General features: G+C 43.6%; 1 protein-coding gene across 1 annotated transcript; it reads left to right on the forward strand.

Annotated features, from left to right (window-relative positions):
- The first annotated feature begins 4,228 nt into the window (after positions 1-4,228).
- Positions 4,229-7,148, forward strand: LOC140197226 (cholesterol 25-hydroxylase-like protein 2). Its single transcript, XM_072257150.1, has 2 exons — positions 4,229-4,324; positions 4,818-7,148. Exon 2 carries the CDS (start codon positions 5,827-5,829, stop codon positions 6,727-6,729), a length of 903 nt encoding a protein of 300 aa, XP_072113251.1. The 5' UTR covers positions 4,229-4,324; positions 4,818-5,826; the 3' UTR covers positions 6,730-7,148.
- The last annotated feature ends 4,282 nt before the right edge of the window (positions 7,149-11,430 follow it).

Raw genomic sequence — 11,430 nt, forward strand, 5'->3', positions numbered from 1 at the left:
ATCCAGCACCAACCTGATCTTCCCAATTTACCTGCATATTGAAAACTGCCATGACTATCATACTATTGCCCTTTTGACATATATTTTCTATCTCCCTTTGTAATTTGTAGCCCACATTCTGGCTACTGTTCAAAGACCTGCATATAGCTCCCATTAGGGTTTTTTTCACCCTTGCAGTTTTTTAACTCTACCCACTAGGATTCTACATCTTCTAATCCTCTGTCATCTCTTCTAAGGATTTGATTTCATTTTTTATCAACAGAGCCACCTTATCCCATCTACCTACCTGCCTGTCCTTCCGATACAACGTGTATCCTTGGATGTAACACTCCCACTAAAATCTTCTTTCAGCCACAACGTAGTGATGCCCACATCATAACTGACAATCTCTAACGGTGCTACAAGATCACCTATCTTATTCTGCATGTTATGTGCATTCAAATATAATGTCTTTTTTTCTGTATTTGTCATGCTTTTTGATTTTGTTCCCCTTTTTCACTGCATCTCATCCCACTGACTGCAACTTTGCCCTATCATCTGCTTGTCCTTCCTCACCGTCTCCCTACACACTGCTTCTGCCTGTAAACCAACCGCCATATCCTCAGTCCTATCACTCCAGTTCCCACTCCCCTGCCAAATTAGTTTAAACCCTCCCCAACAGCTCTAGCAAACCTGCCTGCAAGGATATTTGTCCCCCACAGGTTCAGGTGTAATCTGTCCCTTTTGTACAGGGGGTACCTTCCCCAGAGGTGATCCCAATTTGTAATAAGCTCTTCGGGCCTGTGCAGGGAGCTGGACAGTGTTGGGCTCCAAAGTTTGTAGCGCACCTGAATTGGGTAATTGTTGTTTAATGAGCTTCATTAATCGTTTAAAGTTCCTTGTGTTTTTTTTTCAAGCAACTCGCTTTTGTAATAAGGCCTGACTTTCCACTGCACTTGGGTTCCAATATTGCTAGCACACCTCGTGACAGAAGGACCCTGCCAGTAGTGGACTCAGTGGAGGTTAAACAGCAGCATTTTGACATCGGTAGACTTAAGGTGAGAATGTCACCTACTCTCAAGTCCACGTCTGGAGTCTACATTCCAAGTGACTCTAGCCTACATTCTGAATTTCTCGAGTCCGTGGTCTGAGCTTCTTTAGTCTACACCGTCTTTTTCTGGGTCTCAAGTTCGGCAAAGTTCTCAAGGTTCTCCATGTCATCCAGGGTCTCCAGCTCAGTAAGGTTCTCAAGGCACTCCAGGATTCCCATGGCCCGCTAGGTTTCTGAAACTTATACAATGTTTCCGAGGTTCATTTAATGTTTTCTCTGTCTTGAGGTTTCTAAGTATCTCTCAGGATCTGCAGGTCTCTCTCAAGTTTCCCAGGCTTCTCTCAAGTTTTCAGGACTCTCTGGCCATCGGGCACCAGCCATAGGGAGGGCGGGTATGGTAGCGAGCTCTTTGAGCCTCTCCGGGGAGCTGGAGTGTGTAGGGCTCTGAGGTTTTTAGAGCACCTGAATTGGTTAATTGTTAAGTTTATTTTGATAGGCTCGGGCGTTCCATGTTACTTGTATTATTTAAATGGACGCCCAATTAGCACTAGTCCCAGGGTCCTAGTTTTGAGAATGTTACATCTCACGGTGTTGCTCGTCCAAGCCACCGATGTTCTTTTGGAATTATAATGAATAAACTCTGGTCACGGTCTCTACATTGCAGTCTGTGTTTCATCCACATGAGAGTTCCGACATTGCCAGTGCACAGCATGACACCAATGATCCAGAAATCTGAAAGCTGGCCCCCGCAACAGTTTTTCAGCCACACTAAATCATCCTATTCTTACTGTCACTGGCGCATGCACAGGCAGCAATCCAGAAACTGCTACCCTGGAGGTTCTACTTTTCAGCAGGGATCATATGTCAGGGATTCCCAGGAGCATATTGTATTTCTTGAAATCACCTTTGAATCTTTTTTTTCCCTCTCCTCCTGGTGATCACTTCCCATAGAAGAGTGTGTCTGCTTTTGGACACTGATACCAGGCACCAGAATGATATGGTCTGCCTGGCATGGCTGACTGATGTTTGGGTCTCAGCACTGATGGTGCTTGACCAGGAGATGATGCTGACATTGGTTTGTTAATCCTTCCAAAGGTGTTGTGAGATTTCGTGTCGATAGTATCTCTCCAGTTCCTTTTGTCTCTTTACTCTTTTGACTGTTTATTCCCCCCACAGACGCCGCCTGGCTTGCTGAGTTCCTCCAGCATTTTTTTGTGAGCAACTCCACTGCACCACCGATTAGTTGCAAGATTTTAGAGCAACTTTGTTACGCAGAACTTCCTTCTGGTTAAATTAATCTCCTTCAAAATGAGAATTGAGTCATTGACTTTAGCGGAAAGCTGAAGAAGTGTACACAAGATAAATAACTTAGGTAGAAATGTAAGAGCTTTGATTAGGATGGTTTCAGTTGATTGTCAAAGTTGGCTGCATGATGTTAGGCAAACAATTAGGAAGAAGAACGTACGAAAATACAAATACATTTGCCAGATGGTCATAAAAGGAATTTGTTCTGAAAAATTGTGAGATAATATCTGCAGGAAGGACAAACAAGGCATCGAGAAAGACAGTGAAGGAAAGATGATGATTAACACTGAGGAACAGAGGCAATCCCTGTCCTTGGATCCCTGACGGCAGATACAACAGTACAGTAGATAAGCTATATGACATAGTGTGCACATCATGGAATGTAATCATGTGGAAGTCATCTTGGAATTTCTCAAAGCCCTAGGTAAGTCACAGTTGAAAACTTAGATTCAGAGGTTAATAGATCAATACAGCACAGAAACAGACTCTTCAAACCATCTAGTCTGTGCTAAACTGTTGTTCTGCCAGAGTGACATTGATCCACACCTGCACCATAGCCTTCCATATACCTCCCATCCATGTCCATATCCAAACTTCTCTTCAATGTTGTAATCGAACTTGCATTCACCACTTCCACTAGCAGCTCATTTCACTCTCACACCACCCTGTGAGTGAAGCCATTCCCCCTCACTTCCCCTTAAATGAAAGGTTTCACCTTTTACCCTAAACCTATGACCTCTAGTTCTAGGTTTGCTCATTTCAGTGGAAAGAAAGCCTGCTTGCACTAACCCTATCTACATCTCTGATAATTTCGTATACCCCTACCCAATCTCCCCTCATTCTCCTGCATCCAGGCGTGTTTCATTACATTTTAGAAAGGACACAGAGGAGATCTATAGAGTTACATCAAGAGAGAATGGTTGGGGTTGTTCTCTTTAGAATCAATGGGTAGATGGGGGAGATTTAACTGAGGTCAATAAAATTATGAGAAGTTTACACAAGGTGTTGTAATATGAGCGTAATTAAAAGTAAGTTAATATTAATTAGGATATCATGGGGGGTCTACTTCCGTTTGTGGTTCTTCCTAGTGGCCCTCGTGTACATAGTGTTCCCGCCATGCCGTACGGGTTGTGAAAGCCTCTGTATATACGTAATGTTTTGAAGTTGGAGATAAAGTTGTTTCTTTGGCATGAAGTTGTCGAGTGTGCCTTTTCAAAGTAGAAGTTACCACATACAAGAAAGGATCAACAATCTACTGCTTGAACTCATCAGGTCGAGCAGCATCTGTGGGAGGAAAGGAATTATTGATATTTCAGCTTGAACCCCTGCATCTGAAAGGTTGATTGCTGTTGACAGAGAGAGAGAGAGATCAGAAACGGGGTGGGTGAGGGTGAATTTTAAGGTAATGGGTAAAATGATTATTGGGAAGTTGAGGAGAATGTCATTCATTAGTAGGTGAGTAATATGGAACCCACCACCAGAATCGGAGATAAAAGCAGAAATCCGTAACAAGAGTAAAGATTTAGAGCTGTAATGTGGGAACAACTGAAATAGTCTCACCATGGACATGTGAGTGAGGCAATGCTGCAGTAGGTGGTGCTACTGGCTCACAGCTGCGATGACCCAGTTTCCATCCTGACCTCCAGAACATCTTCCTGCCGCTGCCGCGCGCTTCGGCTTGTGGCTCTGTTTGTCCCCTCCTAAATGAGGCACGAAAAATAATGGAAGTCCGGACAGTCCTGCAGTTGGCCCTATGACAGACATTGTCTCTGTTCTCATCAATTTAAAAATTACTCCTCTGGCTATTCTGGGTCTGATGAAGGGTCAATGATCTGAAATCTTGTCTCTTTTCACCTATCGCCTGTGCATTTCGGAAATTAGCATTTACAATTCCAGAAAGACGCAGCCGAAACAGCCAGGAGGGGGCTGAAATGTGGAAGCTTCAGTGCAGAAAAAAAGTAGAGTTTACAATATAACTTCAATTAATGGGTAAGGAAAGAAATCTGTGCAGATTATGAAATCTATAAACAGGAGTGAAAAGGTGAAATTAAATTCCATACAGTCTGAATATATCAAGCAACTGCGCGCGGATTTAATTTGATAACAGTGCGAGGAGCACGGTACACATGCTTTATACTTAACCTCAATGCTCGAACTATTAGAGAACATTGTGGGAAAGTGTACAATTTGCATGGCTCTAGTCGCAGGGGGTTTCAATTTGGGGTCCACGGACCGCTTGCTTAATGGTATTGGTGCATGGCATAAAAAATATTGGGAACTCCTGCTAGTGGAATATTGGTAATGCTGTCGTCGTTGTTTGTAGGGATGCGGTGTTGATTGCTACTAACTTCGTAAAGGAATTTGGTATGTAAATGAAGAACAATTGAAAGCTCGTGGCTTTTATTATAAGATGGCTTGAATCTATTTATAAAGTTTAACTCTCTTTTCTTTTTTTTAAATCAACATTCTTTGTTTTTCCAAGTTTGGGAGACTTGGACTTGTGCTCATCATCCTCACACAGATGTAGTAACACGGCTCACCAGGAGATGGCAGATCTTGCTGCCGAGGAAACATTTTTTTCCCCGTCTTTGCACACACGGGATTTTCAGCGAAAAGTTAAAAGAAATTAATTGCCGTCAACTTTGCCTGCCGCAGCTTATTCGCTCTATGTGCAGGGTTACTGAAGATTTTATCGGTCACCGATATGGATGTGTCACTGACTAAGGAACGAACAGGGCTAAACTACAATCGACAGTTTGGAAGGTAAAAAACCTTTCATTCTAAAGCCGGTTTCATGTACTGTATAGTGCTTGTCTCCAACTCAGCTCTAATCTGGGCAGTCTTGATTTAGTTCCGGTAATATTGGTAGCCTTTGCATGTGCATGGTCTGTTGTACGGAAGCAGAAAGGATGGAGTGAGAATCTAACTGCTCCTGTAAGAGCAAGGAGTGGAACTCCTGATATATTAATCACTGGACGAACACTGGCGGAATCCTGCCGAATCTGTGCGGGGCTGAGTCCGACCCACACTGCGCTCAGCACAAATGCTCTTACCATGGTAGTGTACTGGCAAAACTGGATTGAACTTTGGGGCTATGCGCTCGAGTTGCACTTGTATGCTAACGATTTTACAGCTAACGTAGTGTTTTACCAACACCATGTAACCTGTAGAGCTTCGACTCTGCCGAGGGCCAATCGGAACCGTGGGGCGTCCTCAAGAGGGGGCCGCACTTGGAGCACATAGCTTTGGGCTCAGAGCTCGCATGCCTATAAATACCGGAGCCACTCCAGCCAGCTTGCACTGCTACACTGAACCTCCGATCAACCGTCAGGAAGGCGGGAAGAATAAAAACGAGACTTCGACTAAACTGGGCACTATTTGTGTAAATTATCTATCTGAATTCCTTCCCGTCCATTTCAGAATCTTGCAAGTATAGAGCGGGAAATTAAGAGCAGCAAGTGTGTGCAGTAGTTCTGTAGCAGCCTACCCTGATGTATTCTGCAGAAACGACCCAAGTCTTCGACCCATACGTCCGGGTAATACAGAATGCCAATATTTCTCATTACGCCTCGAACAGGTCCTTGCTGCAGCCCCTGTGGGACTACCTGCGAGTCAACCACCAGGATACCCTCCGCTCGCCTCTCTTTCCAGTCATCATCTCAGTCTCCACCTACTTCATCAGCTGCACCTTCTACATGACGCTCGACATCTTGGCTCGCAGATGCCCGGCCATTAACAAGTGCAAGATCCAGCCGGAGCAGCATGTAACGTGGGCAAACATTCTCAAGACTCTGTGGCTTACCGGCTGCAACCACGTTATCTTTGTTTTCCCAGCAGCCGCCTTCCAGTGGTACTGGCGACCTCCGATCCCCCTCCTGGAAGACACACCACAGCTCTCCGAGTTCCTTATAGGAATCCTCAGCTGCACAATTCTCTTCGACTTCCAGTATTACTTCTGGCACCTTATGCACCACAAGTTTCGATGGCTCTACACGACTTTCCACGCCATTCATCACGAATATTACGCTCCCTTCTCCTGGTCGACGCAGTATCTATCTGCCTGGGAACTGATCAGCGTTGGCTTTTGGACCACCATAGACCCGATTATCCTGCAGTGTCACAGCCTGACAGCGTTCACCTTCATGATCTTGAACGTCTGGATAGCAGTGGAAGACCACAGCGGCTATGACTTTCCTTGGGCTTTACACAATATTATCCCTTTCGGGCTCTGGGGCGGCTCTGTGAAACACGATGCTCACCACCAGAAACCACAGTACAATTTTGCCCCTTACTTCTCACACTGGGACTGGCTTTGCGGCACTTGCTGCGAATACAAGCGCTCGCCCGCCTGTTTGGAGATGGAAAAGAAGCGACGCAAAGCCAGCAAAAGCTAGAAATATATCTAGCATCCCGCTGTCTGATGAAAGCCGCATTTCTCCCGCGTAAAACAAGGTGCCAAGAGAAGCGGGTTGGAGACGATAGAGAAATCGGCAGTGCAATGATCAAAGAAAATCTTGAGTGAGCTGACTGCCGGAATATTCTGACGTTAAATATCGCAGTTATTTATTTTTCACATGTTAAAACGAACGCAATACCTTTGAAGTAAGCTATGTGTAGTACGGTATAAAAACGCGCTACATTTGTACTTACCGTTATACGTGAGGTAAATATCCATTTTAAAGAGGTACCATGATTATGAATGTTTCAATTATCTTACGTACATTGTGTAATGTATATTGGAAAGAAACCTCTGTGGCATCATTTCTAAGCATTTGCAAAACTTTTGCCCCAAATATTTAAAATAATACGTCATATGTATTTAAGAATAGATTATGGAATACAGGCAAAAATGTAAATATGTCCTTAAAATGCAAAATGTCTTCGAATACAAATAAAAATGTTCACTTTTTATCTGTTTGTGGTTCTGTGTTCACTAGTTCTCTGAGAGTAGCATGGCGTGGTGATCGGTAAGGCTTGCATAAAATTTCAGGCAATCACACTGTGCCGACCATGTCGCACATACTTGAAAAGGTTAATAACTGAATTTGACACTTACATTAAATAGTCCCTTCCTTATTTTAATGATAAGTCGGAGAGGGCTCTGCTGTTTATTCACCATGCTCTGACGCTGTTGGCCGCAAACGACACTCACATTGCACAGGAATAGTTAACTAAATCGATGATCTTTCATCTACAACGATCTGATGTAAATGTGAAACTAAAAAGTCACGCCTTCACTGTGGTACAGCTTGTCGAAGCTCACAAAATGTTTGGTGTTTTCAACCAGATGTTAGAAGATACTTTAAATTATACAAATTCCCATCCACGTCCCGTGAAGGTTATCCTCCCCTCTGCTGTGCATGCCTGGGTCTTCGGAGATATATCGCCCCTCTCCATTTCCATCCAGCCGACTTTGTGCAAGCCCTTCGTTTTGTATTGAACAGTCCGTTCTGGTTGATCTAGAAGCACAAATATCACTCAGAGTTCTATTTGTGTTCCGGGAGAATTCCTAATACAATATGTGGACAGGCCGATTAGAGGACAGGTCGTACTGGATCCAATACTGGGTAATGAACTTCATCAGGTTACAGATTTCTCCGTGGGTGAGCATTTCGGAGATAAAGACCACAGCTGTCTGAGCTTTAGCATAGGAATGGACAACAGCAGAAGCAGACGGTTTGCAAAGTAACCGGGGAGAGCATACGTAAGGTCTAGGAAGCGAAGATCAGCCAGGGCTCTTGAGAATTATAAAGTAGCCAGGAAGGATATTAATAAGGGGTGTGGGAAAGCTGGAAGGGGACATGAGAAGTGCTTGATGAGTCGGATTACGGAAAACACCAAGGTGCTCTACACACATGTGAAGAACAAGAGGATGACAAGAGTGAGGGTGGGACTGATCAAAAGGGTGTGATAGAGCAGGTCGGACACGAGTAATTTCTCCTTCTCGCCACTCCCGCCCCCACCCCCGCACCCGTAGCCTTGTAATTCTCATTACAGTATCCCTGTCTGACAATGCTGACGTCGCGCTAATTGGAGACACATGCTCAGTGGAAGCGTTCATTTCGTAGGGTGGGGAAGAGTGCGGGCTATTGGAAAGTAGCTAGTTGATCGATTTTGTTGTAGACCAGTGAGTCTTACGTCAGCAAAGGCCAAACAAAATGAGAGACTGCTCAGGGAGCGGATTTACGAGCAATCGGAGAAGTATAGTCCGATTCGCAATGGTCCGAATGGCTTTATGAGCCTTATGAGCAAGTCGTGCTTCGTGAGCGTTAATGACATTTTTGAGGAAGGGATAAACAAACTGATGAAAATTGATTTGTGGATGATGTGTATATGGATTTTAGTAAGGCATTTGACAAGGTTCATTCTGTAAGGTCCATCCGGAAACTCATTTGGCATTGAATCAGTGAAACCTTGTCCGCATTGATCGGGAATTGTCTTGTCCACAAGAGGCAGAGGGTGGTGGCAGATGGAGTGTATTCTGCCTCTAGGTCCGTGACCAGTGATGCTCTGCAGGGATCTATTCTGGAACCCCTGCTCTTTGCGATTTGCATAAATAACTCGGGCGGGGAATTGGAAAAGTGAGTTAGTAAGTCTGTGGATGACACAAAATCTGGTTACGTTGTCGATAGTGTAGAAGGTTGTCTGAGGCTACAACGGAATGTTGATAACATTCAGAGCTGAGCTGAGAAATGGTAGATGGAGTTCAATCCAGAAAAGCGTGAAATGATACACTTTGTAAGAATGAACTTAAAAGCAGTGTAGAAAGTTAATGGCAGGATTTTTAGCGGCGTGGAGGAGCAGAGGGACCGTGGGGCCCAAGTCCATTGATCTTTCAAATTTGCCTGCAAGTTAATAGGGGGCTTAAGACGGGTTCTGGTGTGTTAACCTTCCTTAGTCAGGGACAGAATTTAAGAGCCCTGAGGTAATGTTGCAACTATTTAAAACTTGGTAACACCATGCTTGGAGCATTGTGTTCAATTCTGCTTGCCTCATTATTGGAAGGATGTGGAAGCTTTAAAGAGGGCGGGGATTAACTAGGATGCTGCCTGGTTTACAGAACATGTCTTAGGAGAAAAGGCTAAATGAACTATGTCTTTTTTTTCTTCGGAGTGAAAGAGGGTGACAAGCTACTCAACAGAGATATATAATTTGTAAGAAGCAAAGAAGTAAGGACACCCAGCAAATTTTAACCAAGGGGGCAATTACTAATACCAGAAGTATTTAAAATGAGTGGAGAAAAATATGGGGAAGATGTCAGAGGGAGTTTTTAACACAGAGAGTGGTGAGTTTCTGGAATGCCTTTTGAAACAGAGATGAGGATAAAGTTCTTCAGCTAGAGAGTCATGAATCTGTGGAATTCATTGTGACAGATGGCTGTGAAGGCCAAGCCATTGGGTCCATTTAATGCAGTGATTAATAGGATCCTAATTGATATGTATTTGAGGGAGAAAGTGAGAGAATGGGATTGAAATAAATCATCCATTACTTTTTCTGAGAGTGGTGGAGGCCAGATCATTCGGTATAATTAGTGTGCCAGGTCATTAGATATACTTATAAAAAGTATTCAAGCACCTTGGGTTTTATTGTTTTACAGCATTGAATGACAGTGGATTTAATTTGGCTGTTTTTGGCAATAATCAACAAAAAAAGAATGTTGTGTCAAAGTGAAAACAGATCTCTACAAAGTGATAATTTAATTACAAATATAAAACACAAGATAATTGATTGCATAAGTATTCATCCCCTTTAATATGGCATGCCAAATCATAACCGGTGCAGCCCATTGGTTTTAGTAGTCACATAATTAGTTAAATGGAGATCATTTTGTGAAGTCAAGGTATTTCAATTGATTGTAGTAAAAATACACCTGTATCTGGAAGGTCCAACTGCTGGTGAGTCAGTATCCTGGCAAAAACTACACCATGAAGACAAAAGAACACTCCAAGCAATTCTGCAAAAAGGTTATTGAAAAGCACAATTTAGGAGATGGATACAAGAAAATGTCCAAGTCACTGAATATCCCTTGCAGTACAGTTAAGTTGTTCATCAAGACATGGAAAGAATATGTCACAGGTGTAAATTTGCCAAGGGCAGGCTGTCCTCAATAACTGAGTGACCGTGCAAGAAGGGGACTAGTGAAGGAGGCCACCAAGAGACCTATGACCACTCTGGAAGAGTTACAAGCTTCAGTGGCTGAGATGGGAGAGACTGTGCATACAACAACTGTTGCCCAGGTACTTCACCAATCCCAGCTTTATGGGACAGTAGCAAAGAGAAAGCCACTGGTGGAAAAAACTGACATGAAGTGTTAGCTAGAAAGCATGTGGGAGACTGAAGCAACGCACATCAAAGTTGCTGGTGAACACAGCAGGCCAGGCAGCATCTCTAGTACCTCTTCCTACAGATGCTGACTGGCCTGATGCATTCACCAGCAACTTTTATATGTGTTGCTTGCATTTCCAGCATCTGCAGAATTCCTCGTGTTTGGGAGACTCTGAAGTCAGCTTGATGAAGGCTCTATGGGCTGATAAAACCAAAATTGAACTTTTTGGCCATCAGACTACATGCTTTTTTTTGGCAAAACCAAACACAGCACATCATCAAAATCACACCATCCCGACCATGAAGCATGGCGGTGGCTGCATCATGCTGCAAGGCTTGTGAAGGTAGAGGGTAAAGTCAATGCAGCTAATGCAGGGAAATCCTGGAGGGAAACCTGATGCAGTCTGCAAGAGAAGTGCAACTTGGGACAAGATTTGTTTTCCAGAAGGACAATGACCCCAAGCGTAAAGCCAAAGCTACACAGGAATGGCTTAAAAACAACAAAGTTAATGTCCTGGAGTGGCCAAGTCCAACTGAGAATTTGTGGCTGGACTTAAAAAGGGCTGTTTACTCATGATCCACATGCAATCTGACAGAGCTTGAACTGTTTTGTAAAGGAGAATGAAGAAAAATTGCAGTATCCAGATGTGCAAAGCTGATCGAGACCTATCCACACAGACTCAAGTCTGTAATTACTGCCAAAGGCGCATCTACTAAATACTGACTTGAAGGGGGTGAATAATTATGCAATCAATTATTCTGTGTTTTAT

The sequence above is a fragment of the Mobula birostris genome, chromosome 5, assembly GCF_030028105.1.
Source record: "Mobula birostris isolate sMobBir1 chromosome 5, sMobBir1.hap1, whole genome shotgun sequence".
Taxonomy (NCBI): domain Eukaryota; kingdom Metazoa; phylum Chordata; class Chondrichthyes; order Myliobatiformes; family Myliobatidae; genus Mobula; species Mobula birostris.

Coding starts and splice junctions, on each gene's coding strand:
- LOC140197226 (XM_072257150.1), top strand. CDS start 5,827: ATGTATTCTGCAGAAACGACCCAAGTCTTCGACCCATACGTCCGGGTA.